This window comes from Arachis duranensis, chromosome 1 (assembly GCF_000817695.3).
Source record: "Arachis duranensis cultivar V14167 chromosome 1, aradu.V14167.gnm2.J7QH, whole genome shotgun sequence".
Lineage (NCBI taxonomy): Eukaryota > Viridiplantae > Streptophyta > Magnoliopsida > Fabales > Fabaceae > Arachis > Arachis duranensis.
This window is the reverse complement of record NC_029772.3, coordinates 4,684,121-4,706,854: the sequence shown is the minus strand read 5'-3', so window position 1 is coordinate 4,706,854 and position 22,734 is coordinate 4,684,121. Positions and strand designations below refer to the sequence as shown.

At 36.0% G+C, this 22,734-nt stretch overlaps 2 protein-coding genes across 6 annotated transcripts; one reads left to right on the top strand and one right to left on the bottom strand.

The window, feature by feature from the left end:
- Positions 1–7,594: 7,594 nt before the first annotated feature.
- LOC107495566 (uncharacterized) lies at positions 7,595–14,456 on the top strand. Of its 5 annotated transcripts, none has more exons than XR_008005708.1 (4): positions 7,595–8,431; positions 8,747–9,340; positions 10,935–13,505; positions 13,591–14,456. XR_008005708.1 is itself a non-coding variant. In XM_016116748.3 (3 exons), exons 1-3 carry the CDS (start codon positions 8,388–8,390, stop codon positions 10,963–10,965), a joined length of 339 nt encoding a protein of 112 aa, XP_015972234.1. In that variant the 5' UTR covers positions 7,595–8,387; the 3' UTR covers positions 10,966–11,408. The 5 variants fall into 5 exon arrangements, 2 of the variants coding, with proteins under 2 accessions (XP_015972234.1, XP_020990998.1); XR_002370579.2 differs by having other exon boundaries at positions 10,935–11,099; positions 13,591–14,454; XM_016116748.3 differs by lacking the exon at positions 13,591–14,456 and having other exon boundaries at positions 8,747–9,010; positions 10,935–11,408.
- A 485-nt stretch (positions 14,457–14,941) lies between these two features.
- LOC107495378 (neutral ceramidase 1) lies at positions 14,942–20,797 on the bottom strand. The gene is made up of 10 exons (XM_016116560.3): positions 20,536–20,797; positions 19,795–20,219; positions 19,131–19,339; positions 18,624–18,968; positions 17,984–18,248; positions 17,611–17,878; positions 17,403–17,528; positions 16,153–16,216; positions 15,793–15,953; positions 14,942–15,656 (listed from the first exon to the last, which is right to left on the bottom strand). Exons 2-10 carry the CDS (start codon positions 20,142–20,144, stop codon positions 15,108–15,110), a joined length of 2,337 nt encoding a protein of 778 aa, XP_015972046.1. The 5' UTR covers positions 20,145–20,219; positions 20,536–20,797; the 3' UTR covers positions 14,942–15,107.
- Between the last annotated feature and the right edge of the window lie 1,937 nt (positions 20,798–22,734).

The window sequence follows — 22,734 nt, the reverse complement described above, 5'->3', positions numbered from 1 at the left end:
AGTTCAAACTTTGATTTCAGAAAACGAAAAATCAAATAGAAAACGAAGCTGGAGTTACAGAGAGAGGAACTAACGTAAATGACGAAGAAGAAACGAGTAAGAAATGAGAGGAAAAGAACGATCGAAGAAACCAGGGGAAGCTTCGCGAGAAGAAGAACGAGCAAATCTGCAAATAACGAAAACGAAGAAGGAAACAAATCTTTTAAATTTGGTAGTTAGATATACGCGGGATCCCTATATAGCGCGTGTATACAACGTAACCCTTGGAGCGCGTTTTGGGGTTTTATTTGTTAATGAACTTGTAAACCATACAAGTCATTAGGGCTTGTATGCAGAGCTTTTCTGTTCTTTTAAAAAAAATATCTCACATAATCTAAAATCTTATCTAATCACATCAATTTTATTATTAATCTTAAATACATAAAAAAATTATTCTACATATTCTAACATTATAACTAATCACATAACCTTTTTATACTTAAACATATTAAAAAAATTACAACATTAATAACTAACATTTTAACCAAATTAAATTTTTAAACTATACTAATTAATATTAATAGACCAAACATAACTCTTTAAACAATATTAACCAACACTAATTAACACTAAAACTAATCATAACTAATATTAAAAAAATTACTTACATATATTAGATAATATAAAAATTTATAATATATTTTTCAGATTTAGTGAGATGACGTATCATCATTTTTATGTCTTCTTTTAATTTTTTGAGCTAGACCACAATGAAGGGAATTTTTTTTTTGTTAAACTAAGACATTAAAAATGAAAGTGAAACTTAGTTGAAGTTAAAAATGAATGAATAATTTTGTGGTTAAATTACACAGTTAGTCCCTACATTTTTAGTGAAATTACAAATTGGTCCCTACAGTTTAAAAGTTTGTAATTTGGTCCCTACCACCGTTTGATTTAACGGAATATTCGGCAGCATATTCACCCCCTTGAGCATGTGAGTTGCACGTGCAATAGCTGGAATGACAAATGACTCGTTATTTCTTTTTTCCAAATTTTGTAATGACAAAAAACCCCACTGAGACCCTTCATTATCTTCGTGCTTCATCTCTAGTAGAATATTTCTCTACTCATGCTTTCCTTCCATTGTTGGAATTGATTGTCGAGTGCGGTTCGAATTGTGTGGAGTTGCTGACTGATTGACATTGTTGACAGCTGACGAGTAAAATTTGCAAGAGAGCAACACTAAAACAGGTAAGAGTTCCTAACCCCCAGTCCATACACAGCTGTGAGTTGAATATTATGGTTTGACTCCTTTTTTTATTTTTATTTTTCCAGTGGAGGTTAGAGTATCTACTATATTTAGGATTTCTGTGATAAATCTTTTTTTTTGGTAGTGATGGGAGATTCTGTATTTACTGTTGATCTCTACCATGGTGGTCAGATGGTTAGTAGGAAAGGAGGGAAAGAATACCTTGGTGGAATGGTAGTGGAAGGGTTGCAGTTTGAGTTAGATGAGTGGTCGTTACAAGAAATTGTTGTAGCAGTGAAAGAAATTGGATACACAGGCAATGCTAAAATTTGGTGGAATGAACCTGGAGTTGCATTGAAGGATGGTCTTAGGGAGTTGAAGTCTGATGGAGATGCAATGAGAATGGGTAAGTTTGTAGTGGAACAAGAAGAAAGAGGTATCTTAGATATAATGAAGCTGACATGAGTGTTGATTATGAGTTTCAGTTGGGGACTGAGTTTAATTCTATTGCTGAGTTTAAGGAGGTTATTAAGGAACATGCATTGTTGAATGGAAGTGACATTAGACATGTTAAGAACGATCAGGTTAGATGCAGAGTCAAATGCAACAGTTTAGGAGGAGAGTGTCCATAGATGGCATTAGCAAGTGAAGTAGGAAAATCTAGTTGTGTTAGCTGAAGACATTGAAGAGCAAGCACACTTGTGGGAGGAATTACAGTGGCCGTCTTGCGTCCAGCAATTGGATTGCAAAAAAAATCACCAATAACTTAAGTAGAGGAGAAGATATGAAGCTGCGCATTGTAATTCAAACAATTCAAGATAAATACATGGCAAATATATCTGTATGGAAGGCTTATTGGGTAAGAAGAAAGGCAAGGAAAGTTGTGCATGGGAAGGTAGTGCAGCAATATGGGAGGATCAGAGACTACTGTGCAGAGGTACTGAGAGCAAACCCTGGATCGACATTGAAGCTGAAGTTGGATAGACCCTATCCAACAAAGGTTTGTGCGAATATACATGTGTCTCGATGCTGTGAAGAAAGGGTTCCTGGCTGCTTGTAGGCCTATTATAGGACTGGATGGTTGCCATCTGAAGGGTGATCATGGACAACAATTGTTGGTTGCTGTGGGTAGAGATCCTAATGATATCTACTTTCTCCTGGTAGTTGCAGTAGTAGAGGCAGAGACTAAGGATTCATGGGCCTGGTTCTTGGAGTTGCTACTTCAGGACATAGGCGACTTCACAAATAAGAAATGGGTCTTTATGTCAGACCAGCAAAAGGCAAGATAGCTAACTTTAGTTTTCTATGAATTTATTTTTATAATATTCTGTGAATTTCGTTCTTACTTCACTTGACCATTGATCTCTTGGCAGGGGCTGCTTTAAGTATTTCATGAAATGCTTCCGGGAGTGGAGCATCGGTTTTGCCTTCGACACCTATATGCCAACTGTAAGAAGGCTTTTGGGAGGGGGGTACACTTTTAAAGGACTTGATACTTTCTACTACTAAAGCGACTTATGTGGAGGAGTGCAATAGAATGATGGATCGTTTGAAAGAGGTAAATAGAGGGTGTTATGACAAGTTGGCAGCCCTGGATCCTAAGGTATGGACTAAATCTCACTTCATTCATTATGCCAAGAGTGATATGCTAATGAACAACATATCTGAGGCTTTTAATGGACGAATTTTGGAAGCTCACGACAAGCCCATTTTGACCATGTTTGAGTGGATTAGATGTTATTGAATGGGGATGTTTGCTGAAAAGAAGAAAAAGGGAGCTAAGTTCATAGGAAAAATACTGGCCAAGCCTATAAAGAGGTTAGATATCATATGTAGAAGGCCCATGAAATGGCAAGCTAGGTGGGCTGGGGATTTAAAGTATGAGGTTTCACATAAAAATAGGATGATTTAAGAGATGTTTGTTGTAGATTTACTAGCTGGTTCATGTAGTTGTAGGTTCTGGGGACTGGCTGGCATGCCTTGTCAGCATGCTTGTTCTGTAATCTTCATGAAAGGAGACAACCCTGAGGACTACTGCAGTAACTATTACACACCAGCAGCATATCTGGCATGCTATGAGACAACACTCAATCCAATTAATGGTGAAAATATGTGGCCAAAGGTCGAACTTGACACAATTAGACCTCCAATTTTTAGGGTCAAGCCTGGAAGACCTAGGAGAGTAAGGATTAGAGAGCATGATGAGGATAGATCACAAACAAAACTGAGAAGGAGTAGAACATCAGTTACCTGCAGCAACTGTGGCCAATATGGACATAATAGTAGACATTGTCCCAATCCAGACATATTAGGTATTTGCCTTTAAATCTTGGCTTTTTCATTGTAGTTTTATACTTTATCACTTAGCCTATGTGCTCTTGTTTTTAGGAAACAACCCTGGATCTCTGAAAGTGTTGCTCTTCAGGGTAGTGCTCCTGAACCTACTCCTCATGGTAGTGCCCCTGCTCATTCTGCCACTATTAGCCAAAGAGGAAGGGGACGTGGCAGAGAAGGATCCAGATCTAGAAAGGCTAAATTTCCACTGCTCATTCTGCCACTATTAGCCAAAGAGGAAGGGGACGTGGCAGAGAAGGATCCAGATCTAGAAAGGCTAGATCTGCTACTCGTGCTGCTGCTGTTTCTCAGCTAACACCTGCACCACCTGCATTAGCTATAACAAGTTTCACAATTTCACCATTGCCTGCACCAGCTCCAAGAAGTTCCACAGCTCTACCACTACCTCTTCCAGCAGCTCCACATAACCTGCACTAGCTCCAACAAGGTCCACAGCTCCACCACTGCCTAAGACAAAAAATTTTGGTGTAAGACGCAGTGGAAGACTTAAGATAGGTGTGAGGAAGGCAAAAGCTGGACCAAGTGAAACCATAGACCTCACAGCAGATTAGTTTTTTTTTAAGTATTTAGGACTTAGTAGTATTAGTTTTTTGGCTGTGGCTGTGAACTTTATTATATCCTATGTCCATGTACTTTCAGTGGCTTATGAACCACTTTTGTCGAACACTATTTAGGATACTTGTTTTGTTTTATTGCTTTTGTTATGTTTGGCATGTGGCTTGCTGTCTTGGAGGGACCACTTTGACTATTATTTAATATGAATGTTAACTACTTTACTCTGTATTTTGTCTACTAGAACTTTTTGCAAAGGGATGATATGAATGCAAACAATTGTTCATAATCACTTATCATTGATAAAAAAAGATGATTACATTCAGTACTAAACACTATACAAATACACTGCAGATACACTTTTTTGCCTAACTCATCAAACTCAATTAAACCAATACACTGCAAATATTACCAACAACACACAAGTCAATATAATCTTCTGCAATTGTTTTTGCTTCTTCATGTCACTCTCCATTCTTCCAATTCGTTGTTGGAGCAATGTAAAATCAGAATACAATCTTCCTACACTTGCTTCCATGCCTTCTATCTCTATATTTAATCTATCTATCTTTCTTTCTTGTGCCTTTATTAGTGTGGCATTCATAGATTCATCCAACCTTACAAAATCTCTAGCATGTTTTGTTGCATTTAGATTGAGTCCCAGCCTTGTCTTCTTTATCAATTCATTCAAAAAACTTGCATTTTCTATTGGGACATGATATAAATCTTCTATTTGGATTCATCACAGTACTGAAGGTTCGAAGTGTCAGCAGATCTCCACAAAAGCAGTGAGTCCTTCTCTCCTTTCCCATCACCTTTTCCTCTCCATCAATCCACTCAAAAAAATTACACTTTGGTAATTTACAATAAGCAACAAATCTCCTACCTGGGCTGTTCATAGACGACGAGGAGAGCACCACCACCTCTTCCCCACAGAAGCATCGATGTCTTCTCTTGTTCATACTCCTGGATGTTGAGCTTCCTTCGGACAACTAGTTTGGGTCCATTATAGCTCGAAAAAATCCTTCAACCCTAACAAAGATACTGGACACAAATACTAGAGATACATTATGAGAGATTGTTATCTTCTCTTTCAAATTGACTCTTTAGAACATTGATTTGTAAGGGCATTTTGGTAAAAAAAAATAACATTTAACATTTCCATTCACGCTAAACGTTAATGGGGACCCAATTACAAATTTTAATTTTCTTCAGGGACCTAATTATAAACTTTTAAACTGTAGGGACCAATTTGCAATTTCACTGAAAGTGTAGGGACTAACTGTGTAATTTAACCTAATTTCGTTGGTACGAAAGAGCCTCCACCCAAGATACGTGCATGATCGACACATGTTTGGACAGTTGAGAATTCGCCTCCAGTGCCTAACAACGCACCTCCTGCGCATTTGTTGTGATTTTATAAAAAAGCCTTTCTTCTTCTCCTTCCAATTACAGCGCTGTCTCCAGTTTTTTTCCTCCAAAATACGAAGTTGTCTCCACTTTATGGATTTGTTGGGTGGAGACAACCATTTTAGCCCAAACTTTTTTTTCTCATAATGTTGAGTTAATAAGTAGCTAACGTGAGTCACTTATTGAAAATTGGAGATTCAAATTGAGTCAATTAAAATTTTAGGAGCGAAATTGAATCTGTTTCCAAATTTTAGGGACCATTTTAAGTATTAACTCCATAATAATAGATTATTCAATTATTAATTTCATATAAAGACGAACTGCGTGTAAATTTTCACCTTAACAATTATAGTTTTGAATCATCACATAGTTTGAACCATCACATGGTTTGACTTTACATACCTTTAGATCAAGCCTCATTAATTAAAATATAATGGTTAAAACTCGACTAAATTCCTATTTTGGTCCCTAAGATTCATACGATTATCCATTTTGGTTTCTGAGATTCAAAATTACCTATAGTGGTTCTCCATATTCAGGTTCGGACACCAATTTGGTCCCTCAACCCTTTCCAGCGATGACTCAACAAACAAAGTGCTGAAGTGGCACTCTTCTTGCTACGTGGACACTGTAATGATTAGTTGACGTGACAAGATTTGTATTTTAGACTTAATTTGGTCCCTGAAACCCTAACTTCTGCATCCTCCTCCTTCCCTTTCTTCTCCTAACTTATGCTCAAACAGAGAGAAAACATTCCTAAATATTCTAGTCTGAGAATACCCCATGACCATAATATTCCAAGAAACAACATCCTTCAACTCCATCCTTTCAAAAAACCTATTTGCTTGATCCATCTTACCACACTTGGCATACATGTCAACAATAGCATTCCCTACAAAAAACATCATTCATTAACCCACTCCCAACAACAAACTCATAAACTTGTTTCCCTTGCATTGAAGAACCTACAAAAGCAGAAACAGGAAGTATGTCAACAAGGCTTATAAGATCTGGCGACAACCAATAATGAGTGGTCATTTCAACAAACAATTGATCTGTCGTATTTGTCTCAGAAGCACGAAAATAAGCTGACGCAATAAAATTTCAAGAGACCAAGTCATGAATGTCCTTTTGGCACAATTCATCAAACATGTTGCGCGCCGCCTACCGTACATGCCAACCACAGCATTACAAACGAAGACAATTAGAGTCGAAGTTAGATCATAGAACAACAGTGTAAAGAGAAGTGCGAATAGAAAAAGAGAAAATATCAGCACAAATCTTAAAGACAAAAGAAAAGACGTAGTGGTCTCCCAAAAATAAGATATCGAAATAATCCTTTTATAAGAGAAGGTGATCGATCGAAATGATCTTTCGATAAAAGAAGATAATTGTTTAAAAATATTAGATAGTAATTTAGCCAAATTTATTAAATTATCTAATAATTTTTAATCGTATACTTTACATACCACCGACGTAAATTTTTACTTTAACAATTATGTTTCTATTTTCTAAACCATCACATGGTTTGACTTTTTAAACCGTTACATCAAGCCTCATTAATTAAAATCTAATGGTTAAAACTCTGTTCAATTTTGTTTTGCGATAAAATTATCACAAGTTTCCGTCTAAACTGTTCAGTGTGATCCCAAATGATCCATTGTCCTGTTAGATTATTTAATGGTAATTACTAATTAACATGTTGTTATGATGGTTTTTTTGGATTGTTTATCCAATCTTTTACTAGTTATATGCTTGAACTAGGGGACAAGACAACTATTTTATTAATGAAAAAGACAATGTATTGAGAATGTAATGTGTGCATCTTTAAGACATGAGTGGGTGTTTAAGAATTTTCAAATGGAGAGTGAAAGTCTAGAGGTGTGGTTGATGTCAATTAATCTAATATATTTTGTAATCGAGATCTAACTTTCAAATGGAGACTGAAAGTCTGAAAGTCTAGAGGTGTGGTTGATGTCAATTAATCTATATATTTTCTAATCGAGATGTAACGGCTAAAGCATCATCTTTGTATCTGCGTGTGCCGCTAAAATGTCACTGTCACACTCACACACTGACACACACTGAGCAATGGTCAGGACAAGATGTCATTATCACAGTCTTGTTCAGAAGAGAACATCCATTAAGAAAGCGCAAGCAGCACAACAATCTCCAAGAAACTTTCCACCGTGCTGCATTTATGAAATTCCCGATATGCCCATAGTGCTTGGCTTCTATAAATATACCATCATCTGGCAATGGCATACATAATTCATATAATCCAAGTGTGCTTCTATGTGCATTTACTTTTCAAATTTAACTAAAATCTCGATTTTCTCTGCGTGCAAATGCGCTCTTCTCCGTGACCAATTCCATCCTCTCCCACCAAATCTCGTCGGGAGACGATCTCCATGCTCTTCCATTAAATTTGTCTCTGAATATGTTTTTGACTTTTCATAAAATTCGATCATATCCAGAGTGATGTTATTTGGGTGCGAACTGAAGCAACGGAGTTTTGGTAATTTAGGGTTTGTCCATAGACAGGAACCAGCCAGGTTGGTGGGCAAGTGTTGGGCAAGCTTTCGAAGATTTTAACCCTTTTAAATGAGAGTGATAGATAGCAAATTTTTGTTAACTCCACAAATCACCTTCAACTCCAATTTATTATTATTGGCCAAAATTATTCGGTTTGGCTCTTGCTTGAAGACAGATCCATCACTAAATCTTGCATTTCGACTATTTTTCTTGGAGCATTGAAGAAAACTTGTCAATAGCTGTTGCTGAGTTCATCAAATTGGCACCTACTCTTAGTTGGAGTTTTTGTGGACCTGTGATTAGCACTATGACAGACAGCAGTAGCACATACTCAACACCAGTCACAGAGAGGTAACCAAATTTACATTTAATAGAGATATAGTGTCTAATTTAATATCCAGTAACTTTTGAATTATATCAAGAATTCAAGATGTGTTTCTTTATTTATAGATTTAGCTAAAAAGTGTCATAAGGGCATTGGTGAAACAGAATTTAAGTAGAAAGTCTTGGTTAAAAAGATTATGTTTTCTATTAAAATTTTCTATTTGTGTTAGCAAGACCCTTTATTTTATTTCTTATGAGTAAATTTGCAAATTTCCTTATTCAAGAATTGATGGCAGTAACAAAGTATTTCTAATATCACTGCGGGATTAATGGCTTCTGCAGTGATGTTGTAAGTGCTACCAACAATGTATACATTTGCTTAATCACCTTGGAGTTAGGTTCCATAGCGATCAAGTATCAAGGCCTGACCAGCAATCCTTTCCAGGAACACATAGCAAGTTTGTTGATTTTCCTTGTGGCTACATTTTGCCATGTTGTTGGACTTAAAGCAACCAATAAAAACTTGCTTGCTACTATTATTAGACACTTTTCAGGTGTAATTGCGTGTGAAGCACTCCTGTTGATCCTTGTCGCTCAATTATTCAGGTGCATCATCATCAATATTCTTATTTCATTGGTAGTACTTTTGAACTACTATGAGGATGTCCGTAAACTGGTCATTGTATGTTTTGAGAGGATATTTAAATCAGAAACTTGGAGCAGGCTTAGCTGGAAAGGTTCCAATACTGCAAATCAAAGTGTTAACTCAGCTTCACAAGAAGGTTTATATGCTGAGGAAACAGAAATTCAAGAATTTGAGACCAGAGTTAGTTTAGAATGACTTATAGGATGGCAGGTCTTCATAAACCTCTTGGGATTGCTTAGACAACACTTGTAACAGTTCTATGTTATTGTCTTGATAGTATGTTCACCAAGGTAACCTGTGGTAAAATGTAGGCTTTCATTGCAAAAGTGTTCATCATAGAGTAGTCAGTAGAGTTTAAAGCTGTGAGCATACAGTAGTGATTAGTTTCTGCAAAAATTTATATTCTATCTTATTGTATAAAAGGATTTACAAGGCCACATGATACAGGCCTAGGTTCATGGTAGAGTAAAAGTTCTGTTTTGGAATTGATGAAGTATACTCCTCTTAAATATAGACAATCTCTACAAATTGAGAGAAAACAAAAATCCAAATCAGAACATTATGACCAAAAAATCAAGATATCTATCATTCCTAGATCAGATATAAGGGGTTCATAGGTTGCCTCGGAGAGGCCCTTAGTTAGGATATCTGTTTCTTTGCATGCTTGATGGATTGTATTCCAAAGTGGCAGTCCAAAGCTCTAACTTCCACATGTTTGGTCTTATCAGCACATGTGCTTTTTGCATTACTAATAGTAGCTTTGTTGTCTTAGAGAATCTACTTCAGAGGACAATATCTTTGATGGCAATGCCAAAGGGGATAATTAGTTGACCATAAGCCATCACATAAGCTTCTCTCCCCTATTTGGGTCGAGCTTGTCAGACAAACGATCGAAAAAAAACTTCATAGGACGATGTTAGATGATTTTCAGTTTACTGAGTATCCTTTGGAGTCTTTTCAGAAATGTCAGAGGACAAAGCTTTGTACTTGTCGTTGCTTCCTCTAATTACTGACTATTTCTTATTCCACCAAGGGACTAATTTCCCCGTGAATAGGAACATTATCCCATTATCAATATTCTGTCTGTAACAGACACTTCCTAATCAGTATTCACAAACACTTGAATGCCTCTGCTCAAGTGTATTCTAAAATTTAAACATCTGTTGGGCATTCCCTTCAAGTAAACTGGTTGACAAGCGTTCATGTGGTATTCAACAGGATTTTCATGTCATGGCTTGCCATACTTGCAGCAAAGCTAACTTTTGACCTATCAGGATTTAGGTAGATTAATTTTCCCACAGGGATTTGCTTCCTGGCATTGGTTGAGGGTCAGCTGGTTTACGACCAACATATTAGTTTCTCTGAGTAGGTCCAGTGTATACTTTCTTTGGGATACTAAAATTCCAGTCCTCGATTGGGCGACCTCTGTTCCTGGTAAATATATCAGTTGTACTTGATCCTTGACTTAACATAACTCAACTAAAGCCTCTTAAGCCATCCGTTTCTTCTTGATCATCCCCTATAATGATAGTATCATTAACATAGATGAAGCTATCTTGCTTTCTTTAGAGTGTTGGACTGTTGGACAAGCATGGTGTGACTAATCTTTGTGTGAAGCTGTTTCCCTTGACCATTTTTGTTTTTAGCCTCTCACCAAATTTGAGGGGATTGCTCGAAGCCATATAGAGCTGTCTGTGGTCATTGTTTCTGCTACCTGTGGATTGCAGAACTGCAATCCCATTCAATGCACCTTACTCTCTTTTCTATTTTTTTACTTTATGGTTTATTGTTTTTAACAGAATGATATTGTTTTTCACTACCCAATGTGCTAGCATCACATTGTTCAACATCAAGACAGCTGACCATAATGTTGTCTGATTTCAGGATATGCCAATGTGCGCTGTTGTTGTGGTAAACAGGGATGATTCTTGCTTTGGTGTTCAACTTATTCCTCTTTTCTGCTATGAGAGTGAAGCATATACAGCCTCAAATATTAACGGAGCTCAAACATTCAATGAACAGAGCTTATGTTGTGGAAGAAAGAAAATAGTAAGAAACTGGGCCTAGTAAGATGTTACTGAAATTTATTCAATTAAACTTTACTTCACATGGACTACTGACCTAATTAGCAATGGTTAGAAAGCATCTAGGATCTCTGGATTATCTGCCCTGTATTCAATCAATATATGAACATCCGATTGCTGCTAAGTTTGCTATCACACTTTATGTCCTGGAAACTCATTCTATCTGAGGATGAATGAGAATCTGTTAAGAGAAGCAAAATGTGGTCTGTGGTTAAATAAAATGTTTTTGAAGTACAAAATTATGATACATCAAGGGCAAAGATCGTTTTTCTTATTTCTCTTTTATGCAATATAGCACATGTTTAATAATTTCGAATATGTTGTGATTGTCTCTTCTTTGTACTGTTATTCAATTATTTGAATAATGTTGAAGGAAAAATGCATAATTTCCTGAACTAGAAGGATTGCATTCGATTGCTATTGACTTAAATATGATTAGAAAAACGTGTATACTTCTAAATGCTATATTTATCTGAACCTAAATGAAATGTAACTAATACCAAATGTACTGCATGTTCTGACCTGAATGAATTTGTTTGACTTAACTCAGTTGTTTCGCGCTTGATAGCCACAAATGGTACATATAACTTTTATGCAACTATGAATGTCTTTATAATTTACATTGATGTCTAAATTAATATTTCTTTGTACTAGTAATTACTTTTATGTGATGTAACGACAATACAACAGCACTTGTCCCAATAGGTGGGGTTGGTTATATGAATCAAAAGATGTCATTGCGTCTTGTCATGTGTTGTAATAACAATATGTGAAAATATACCATATTTTTGAACTTCCATTCAATGTATGGTTTGGACTTCAGAGTACGTATTGGTGAATGTTTGACTATATTTCATAGACAAGTGAAATTGAAAGAAAGTGAGAAAATCTGCAAGAGTTTTCTGGAAAGGCAAATCTTGTTCTGGGAAGTACTTTGTTAGCAAGTCTGCAGGTTTATCAATTGAGGGAATATAAGATATGCGAAGTTTGTTTTATAAACTCTTTGCTTTAAGAAAAATAAGCTTAACTCCATCTGTTTTATCCTGGAGTGAAGCACTGGATTATGAATCAATTTGGTGCTTAAATTGTCACAATTATAGAATGTATGGTCACTAAATTTAAGGCTATATATAATATTGAAGGCCTTGAGTTGAGGCCACTGAGAAAGGCACTCATAAATCTGAAAAACTAACTTCAATGGGTGTTAATATTTGTTATGTTGTTATAGAAGACTTTGATGGTAGCCCACGAGTCTTGCCAAACATCATGCTTTGCAGAATTCAACAGTTTTGTTACTGAATTGAAATAGCACTGCTTAGTGATTGAAGATAGAAACATGCAGTAATATATTCTCGGACTTTAACCATTGCCACCTCCCCCGACCCTATTTTTCTCCCACAGATTCCAAGAATGTCATCTTGATGTGTGTTGAGACCTTTTTGCAGAACTGTGTCTTCTTCTTCTTTCACTACAAGGCTTCATCCCAGATTCTGAGCTGAACTAAAATTGCCTGCTTTTAGCCTGTATTGTTGCTCCAGCCTTGTATTAGAACCATTTTTGCTGGTGCAAGTGTGTAGAATGTATGGTCTCAAAGATCAATGGATCTCTAGTACCATGCCACAGGAAACTGATAGGTTGGAGATTAGGTTCCTAGAAACAGAGAAGAGTATGTATCTGTGTCTTGCAGTTACTAAATGCTACAGCCAAGTTTGTTGCATTTAAGCACTGATGCATGAAGCATGCCAACTAAATCTGCAATGGTTGAGCAGAGTCCAGAGGCTCTGGATCATTCTTAATCTGGCAAAAATTTCTTGATCACCATTACTCCTGGAAAAACAATTCCTGTCTCACATTTTAGGCTTGTAGTAGAAGATGCATGATAATCTAGTCAAAGAAGCAGGTTGTGGTTAAGTTAGAATGTTCTTGAATTATGAACTTAAGAAAGGATGGCCAAAAATTGTTTTGCAAATATTTTTGTGAAATTTAGCATTTGTGTGATAATTTTCAATATGTTATTTTACTTGTTTGGCCTTATTGATGGAGTGAATGATGCTGAAGTAAAAAAGTGCAGTTTTCCTGACCATTAAAGATCTATAATGGAGTGGTTGTGCCTGCAATGAGATGAAAGATTTTAAATATTTGTTCTTTTAAGTACATGATTTTCAATTGACCCTCAGTGATGCATCACTGTATTCGCCACCAGGTTTTGATATAAATAAACTTGTTCTCTCCAACTTCTTAGCTGTTTCTTACTCTTTTTTTCTTTGGATGATAAAAGAATTTCAATATGATGATGAGAAGGATAATACAAACTCGGGGTTAAGAGTTCCCCTATACAACAGCAAAATCCAAAAGCAAAAAGATATATATTGTGAGATTGTATTTCTAATGATTATTTTTTCTTCAAATGATATTTTTGAAATCTGCTGACTTACTTTTGTTTATACATGATGCAGAAATTAGAGTATTGGACTCATAGTTTTGGTTGGATGACTTCACAAACTTTCCTGGTTCATAGCATGATTCATGGCACCCTCTGGTAAATTGTATCCCAAAGCTATACTTCCATTTCATCTCTCTGGAGTTAGCTTTGGTGGCTGTTTGTGTGCCAAAATTCAGGCACCAATCCTTTTCAGGCATGGTAGTCAAGTGTGCTAGCTGTATTCATAGCTATATTTTACCATGCCATTTCACCAAAAGCAATTTCAGCTTGATAGTTGCGATTTGCTTCCTCATGCTTCTTGAATGAATGCATGTGCGACTCTTTGGATGCTTGTTAATGAACAAAAGACTTTGTCTTCAACTCGAGATCGCAGTTTTCTTTGACATGTTAGAGAAAATTTCAAATAGACGCCTAATTCAATGACATGACATGTTTTTAACTGAGAAACTTGGGCGAAAAGCAGCAGCAGATTAAGTTGTGCAGTGTCTATTATTTGCAAGGAAATCCATATTGAAGAGGCTTCGCTGAGAAGCTCTTTTTGTTCTTGATGATGTTGCTAGGTTAGAGGCAGAGCAGTAATTAGTCACTAGAACTAACAAGAGAGCCATTGATTAGTTTGTCTCTGGTTGTTGGGTCTTTATGTGACACCAAGAAGTTTTGGCTAGTACCAGTTCTCCAGAGGTTTATACATGACTTGCATGTTGATTATGCTATATTAGATGATATTCACCCCTATCTTTGTTATTTCATAGCAATTCAGGGATTGCCATTTAGAATGATGTGGTTCTTTTGTAAATCTTTATTTCTTGTCTCTCTGACAATTCAAAGAATTAAGTTACTATTCACTAGTCTGTTGCAGTACACATGCATCTTTTTAAACGTCCTATTAGATGATTTAAGAGTAATTAACCTTTTATTTTATTTTATTTTCTTCATATTATCACAATCTTGTACGTTTTGGAAGACTCAAATTCAAGTTTAGGAGCGTATATTAATATTACCACATCTTTAAGTAATTTATGGATATTCATATTTTATGTTTATGGAATTGATTAAGAGCTAGAGAGAGAATTGTGTTGATTATGAGAAGTGTATAAAACACATCTCAACTAACTTTAGCGCTAAAAATCTACCACTTATTGTAGACGTTAAACGAGTCCAAAATGGAGTACATCCTGCTTAAGTTTTTGCTAGCGTGAGCTGAACAAAATGTCCAAATTTTCATCGTCTTTATGTTTCTAAACTAAATTGTTTATTCACAAACATTGGTGTTTTACAATTAATAAACAGCTAAAACTAGCAGCAGTTAACATTAGACAACATTTTAAAGAATCATTTGTTAGCAATATAATTCCGAAATAAAAATGGCGATGAGATGTGTTTGTAGAGTGATAGGGCTGTATAACAAATGATACACACACTGGTATCATCCTTCTATAGGGATTCATTCACCAAATAACCTCCATAGAGTTAAGCATCAAAATCACACATACAGTAAAAGTGATGAGCAATAAAACTACCTCTATGACTCTATGCTACCACAAACGCACTTGATGAACCTGTAAAGTGGTGAATTGAACCAAATAAACTCTTTGCAGCACCAAAATGTCTTATTCTATACACACCAGGATTCACATCATTTGGTATCCTCCATTCTATGGTTGCCTTACTCCTAGAACTGAGTTTAGAGGGCCTTGACCACTTGAAGCGCAAGCAAAAGTCGTCGTCATCATAAACAGGAACCCAATTATCCTCACCTTTATGAAATTCCACCAATGCGAAGGTGCCTTCGGTCATGAGGTCGTTCCTTGGGCAGGCTGACCAGAATGATGCTGTCACCATGTCACCACATTTGAAGGTGGAGTTCTGAGGCACATCAGAGCACACATCTCCGAAGTCTACTCCGTGTGGGGTTCCATCTACAACAACTGGTGGGAGGAAGCTTATTTGCTTATCCAGGAGATCAGGGGGTTGTGGACCGGGTTCTACCGGTTGGCCGCTGATGAGGGCCTTTGCAAGCTTCTTGAACTCCTGAATGTATGCGCTCAGTGTGTTCGGACCATATAGTGTGGAAGCACCCTAACAAAGTTATATGACTGAGCTTGAATAACTAACTATAAAGTTAAACTAATGTTGCATTTTGTGCTTGCTATGGAAATCAAACAAAAGTGTTTGCTGCAAGATTCATGTTATTTCAAGAAAAATTATAACTGACCTCGTATCTTTGCACCTGGTACTCTTCATATGTTGTTACATACTGCGAATAAGTATTAGTCAACCCTGCTATAACAACATGCATGTTTTTAAAGTCCTTGTCATTACTTAGCACTGTCTTAACCATATCACGAAGACGCCTACCAGCCATTGTTGAGAACTCTGTCAGAATAAAACAATATTAAACATGCATGAAGCATCTGAAGAAATATAATTTCCAAGGAAAAGAACAATAAAAATAACTATTATATACAATGCATATTCTGTCTTAGTGAAGCAGCTGTTAGAGTTTGAGGATGAGAAGAATGAAGATTCAAACAATATTATTTATAGCAAATAAGTGTAGGGGAGAAGCTAGTACCTCCTGGTACACAGAGAATCACAAACTGCCCAATTCGGAGGATCTGGATTGGAAGTATTGATGGCTGCAAAATTAACACAGAAAAGCTTTATATACAAGATTTATGTTGTTACTAACTAACAAGCACTACACTGCATGTGCGAAAACAGATGTGAGACTTCTATATCGAACTTCTGTTAAAATAACATCCTTTAGTTGTCCGACACACTAACCTTCCCTGACATACCCATTTTTGACATGAAATACCAAACATAACCCTCTCTTCTCAAACAAAGATCTCAAGGCATTTTAAATACTCTTAAAAGAATTCAAGAAGACTGAAAGTGTCTAGATAAAATAGAGCTCTTGAGTGGGAAGAAAAGCATATCACAACAGCAACAACAACAACAAAGCCTTATCTTAATAGGTAGGGTTCGTTACATGAATTAAACGACACCATGGCTTCATATTATGTGTCATGTCTTGGCGAGATCGTTTACATAGAAATCTTGCTTGACAACTTCATGCAGAGTCCTTTTAGGTCTTTTTCTACCTCTAACCACTGGTCTATCTTCCATTTGATCTATCCTTCTCACTGGATGCTCTACCGACCTTCTCTCCTAATAGAGTGAGCTGAGTAAATAATCTAGAAGGGTCTAGAAGCTAGAGTAGATTCCACCATCTTTTCTGTTAATCCAACTTTCTCTCATCCTTATTTCTTATTCTGTCCATACTCATGATGTCTCATCCATCGAAACATCCTCATTTCACCCATGTTGAACTTATGTCTGTGTTCAACTTTTTCCACCCAACACTCCATCCCATACTATATAGCTGGTCTCATAACAGTGCAAGAATGTACTCTTAAGTTTCAAAGATATTTTTTTGCTGTATATAAAATACAAAACACTTTGTTATTTTGACCAACCTACTTGAACCTTATGGTTTACGTCGTCCTCTATTCCTTCGTTATCTTTAATAATACAACCAAGATACTTATATCTCTTCACTTGTGGTATAACATCTCCAATTTTCACTTCTGTGTTAAACTTGCATTCCATATAGCCTTTCTCATCTGCTGCTAAACTTGCATTCCATATACATGTGTGTGACTTGTGCACAAACTATGTACCGCCAAAAACTTGTCTCCAGAAATCTAACTTCACAGTGTTAAAATCTACTAGTGTTAAAGAGACTCCTTATAGAAGAAAGCATCACTAAACCAAGGGACTACAAAATCAAAATATTCAGGATGAACGAGTGTAACTTACAGCCCAATCATAAGGTTTCTTCATTTCACCAGTATCAAGCAAAATCGGCTTTGGATGCTGACAATCTATTTGCTCCTTGCTTGGTGTTTTAAGTAAGTCACGAACCATTTTCCAAAAAGGATTGCCCTGCCATACAACATCATGACAAATATTTAAGAATTCAAACCTACGAAAATGGTTGCCACAAGCAAAGTGGATAGATGATTACCTTATCATCACCTTGCTTGAAATCAAAAGCTCCAGGTCCATCAGTTGTACCAGCAGCAAATGCAAACCCCATTGCAGCAGGGCATGTCCTTACGACCTTGGAAGCTCCACGTTTGTGAATAGTAACTTCAAGCGTGGATAAATCTATATAGGCATGTCTATAATCAACATCCCCTTCAATTTCATCCTTTGCTTCATTGAAAAGTTCCACTGCTTTTCTAAATTGCCTTTCCCCTATGATGCGTGTACTTTCGAATTCATCTGGGTAGCTGTCACATTACATTGAGGATGAAATTTACTAATTTAGTAACTATTACAGGTCTAGCAACATTTGCAAGCACTTGTGAAAATTAAAACATGCTAGAAATAATTACCCGGGTCCTTGGCCATAGCACAACTCATTCTTTCCTCCACATGTACTATGATTGAAGTCACAAGGTAGACCAGTGTCTATACAGAAAGCTCCAAGCACGTTTGGAGTAACATCGCCACAATTTGATTGGCAAAATGCTGATACGAATTCAGGCTTGCCAGCCTGCCTACGTGCACTTCTCACTCGTCTTGCAACGCTCGAATTTTTGGTTGCTGATCTACTGGGAAGTGATTGAAAGTTGGCAGAAATTTCCAGTAATTCATGATCTGCACTTAGATTTTAATCAGAATATACATAGGAAAAAAGCTAAATAGTACAAAACTTATGGCACGAAACGACATGTGAATATGAAAGTGAGCTGTGTTTTTTAGTTGCACATTATTTTTTTTTCTCTCATCTTACACTCCAATCAATGCCTAATCGGTTATCAGAGCGTATATAACACTGGTACGAAACCTGATTCATACTGTGTAGCAGCTCTCAAATAAATATAATGACCTGAAATTCACATATAGAAGTAGACACTCTGATGCTAATAACTTAAGACACTTATCTTGTATATCAAACATGTTCTGGAAAATATGCTAATAATTTCAGTAGAGATGAATTACAGGACAAAAAGAAAAGGCTAAGTAATTTACGGTTATCAAGAAGACCAGGAATTATATTTGAGACTCTTCGTGGCAAGCGATCATTCTTCAATCCAACAGAATAATTTCTTTCAGAACTTTCTTTCTCAAACCAGTTTTCCATAAACCGTGCAGCAGCACCTTTATTATCCCCACTAATCAATGAATTTGTGCGGCTCATTGAAGTCCCATGTGTCGCAAACCAATTGAAGCTTCCAACAGGTCCAAAGTCATCATCAACAAACTTTAAAAGTGTCATCTCTTTATCAACATCATACTTGTATTTCTTTCGCTCTGCAGCAGGATTGTTGAGATAAGCACTGGGACTGCGATTTATACTGGCATCTAGGAGTTCTCCTGCAAGTTAAAGATAACTTTCATATGACTAATGAATCATAAATAAAATGACATAATAGCTAACAGTTATCTCTGTTGGATCAGATGCTAGCACCTATGTATGGAATATTGCCTAAGGCCTAAGGTGGATGGAAGGAAAAGTCCTAAGATAATTTCTCTCACCCTTATTGACAAGTATTGATCCGGGGCGGAGATTTTCATGGGCCTGGACAATACTCTTCTCAATTCCATCAACAAGGACATCAAATGACTGGCGCACAAATCCAAGAGATGTTACAATATACACAATATATTGGAGATAACCTCCAGGGCCAGCATGCGTGTGAATTCCACTTATAGCTACATTCTCTTCAGTATACAGATCACCATACCTGCCCAAAAAAATGAAGCAAAACTTCAGCACAATAAACATCAGTTATTACGAGCATCGATCAAAAGAAAATTTTTTCCATGTGGTCAAGCTAATTTAGAAACTTAAAGAATTGAGCTCATTCATGAATTGGAATTCATTTCCTTGAATTTGAAACTAAATAATAGCATAGATTTGAACTCTTTCAAAGACCTCAAAAGTAAATCATATTCATTCGGGGTATAGTTTCCAAATCAATTCTTGATGGATTTCAGCCCAAAACCTGAAACCAAAAATGCCCAATTCAAAACAATTCTTTATGTATTTCAATACAAGTGAAAAATTGTTAACACATTTTAATTCATTTCATGCTTATTCCACATCACATAATTTGATTTCAATTATGTAATTTCCTAATTCATTATGAACATCATAAGTCAATTCTATCAAAGCACTGACACTAGCCAACTTGGGTACCTTGCTTTGAGCCTCTCAATTACTTTGATAGTCACAATCTGTGAAGCCATGCAAGCATCAAGATTCACAAACACCACCCTCTTACCGTCTTCATCGGCAACAATGAAAGCGCGTGCCCTCAGCCTGAAGTGAATCCCAGATGCAATTTGTTGTGTGTTAGCATACCCCATCATGTTAACATCAGCTGCAGGTCCAGTAATGTCATAGCTTCCAAGACCAATCAAGTAATCAGAATCAGAATACACACCACCACTCTTCAGCAGCAGAAGCATGAGCAAGAAAATGGTCCAAATTTGAATATCTCCACATGTTCTCCAAAGACTCAAATAATGAAAGAAAGGGAACTCCATCACACACACCCAAGTTCAAAGCAGAAAATAAGGAACTTGTTTTTTCAACCTTAGCTAATTCTTCTTCTCATTTCCCTTCACCAAAAATCCAAAACACGAAGCTTTCAGTTACTCATAAAACAAATTAACCAAAAAAGAAACGCAGAATTGAAATTTCAAAAGTACAAGTGCGATCATCACTGATCAGAATTCAGAAATCATATTGGGGGAAAAGTAAGAAAAATTATAAATCCTCCTAATCCAAAACCTTACACATGTTGAGTTGTGTTGAATATTAAATATTGCATAAAAAATATAAGCGATGCCATGAGTGAAATTTTGAATTATAAGAGTGTTAAGAACACCAATAATAGTTAAGCCCATTAATCGGTAAAATAATCAGTTTTCTCACCACCCAAATGAAGAAAGTTGCGAACTTTACATGAAGCTTCAGTTCAGTTAAACTCTTGAGTTGACTGTCCGAGAGAGAGAGAGAGAGAGAGAGAGAGAGAGAGAATAAAAGAAGGAGTATATAGGAACTAAAAAGTGGGAAGAAGTGCAAACAAGAAAGGAAAGAAACAATGAATGGTTTGGGTGAAGAAAATCAGGAATGAGAGCATTCACTTCGTTGGTTTCTATTAGAAGCTTCCCCTTTTGGCATCATTGTTTCTCACTTCTCAGTCATCCAAGGAGGCAAGGAGCCAAGGAACTAATTTAAAAAAAAATGGCTAATAAAATAAGACATATGTTAATATTATTTTAATTAAACTTTTTTATAAAAAAAATATAAAAGATTATAAATTTTAATATATTTATTAACAAAATAAATTTCTACTATTGATAATTTTGACATATTAAAAATCTTAACCTGCATTTTGAAAACTAAATCCTTTAATAGAATTAACTGCATTTTGAAAACTAAATCCTTTAATAGAATTAACATGGCAACCATTGAGGCTATTCAGGATAAAAATAACTATAATGTTTTAGGCAATAAATATTTTTAAAATGTATTAAAATTTTGAATTTTTAGTTTTTTAATATAATTTTTCACATTAATAATTTTAACAAATGGGCCTGAAATCTGAATATATTATTAACGACAAAAATTTGCACCAAGTTTTTAATTAAGCCACGATATAGCATGTATGAATGTGTAGTATAGATGTATTGTGTAGTACTGACACAAAAAAAAAATTAAGTGACAAAAACAATTTTTTTTTGATCTTTTCTCTACTTTCTTCAATAAAACTAACATAAAACGTTTTTTGGAAGAGCAATGCTAAAGAACCAAAAGAGTATTAGTCAAAAATCAACCAAATATCTCTGGCTGAATCCAAAATCTCTATGAATTAATATACATAGATGTTGCTTCTGTTAAATATCAGAATATTTCTTTTTCATACTAAATGGATGTTCTTTTATATATTTTTCGAAATTTTTTTATTACAAATGTGAATGTCTCTATTTCTTTAAGAATTTCATTTTTTTATTTTATAGATATTTAATTATTTTTGCTAAAATATAACTGGATATTTCTTTTGTTAAGTATTAGGATGTTTTTTTCATATTAAGTGAATATTTTTTTATATTTTTGTAATTGTTTAAAAACTCCTTTTGACTAAAATCAAGTGTGTACTTTGCAGTTTCTTTAATCATCAAAACGGCATCTAATATCCCAAAACGCACATGTCGGTGATAGAAGACATGTGCATGTGTTGGAAAGGTTGCTGAGCCAAACTTTGTTGAACTGGTTACAGGGTAGGACGGTGGTTAATTGGGCCAGGTTGTTGATTGGGATTATAAACCGACTGCTATTGGATAGGAGGGGTACCTTGGCCTTGAACAGGTGAAGCCATATGCAGTCTCTGTAATTACTTCCGGTCGAAGGAGCTAGTGGAGGTGACGAAGATGTGTAGGGAGATGAAGAGGATGGTGCCGGAGATATTAGAGGTGGAGGTTGATTCGAAGGGAGGGCCGGGGATAGTGGAGGCCGCGATGAGGGTTTATGCAGAAAAGGAGAGTGTGGTGGAGGTGTTGCAAGCGATGCAAGGAATAAAGGCGGCGATGAAGAGATTCTTCTTCGGTTACAAGCAGGTTGTGGCGGCGGTGATGGAGAGTGCAGAGGTTGGTGGGAACCGAGTTGGTTCCGGCAACTTGCTGATAGAAAAGGAGTGGGTCGCGGTGGGAGGGGGAGAGGGCCTGACGGTGAGAGAGAGGTCTGTGTGTGTGATTGTTGGAGGTGAGTAGGTTAATATGAAAGAGAAGAGGAACGTTTTTATAGGTTTTTATAGGTTTGAATTAAGTTTACTTAATTTAAAATAATACATCAATTTTTTAAAGAGTAACATAAATTTTGACGAATAATACACTATTAAATAACATAAGAAGTCAGTGATAACAACCTTCAGATATGAAAAAAAAATATTATTTTCTCCCATAATAGAAATATTATGTGCACTTTATCGAAGAGTGAGTGGAAGCTGATAGCTTTAGATAAGTAAAGATTCAGATAACCTCATCTTAAGCATAGGAATTTGATTAAAGTGGGTGTAGGAACAAATGATGTTTAATTATAGGATAGAAGTAGAAGTGGCTAAGACCTGTGAGG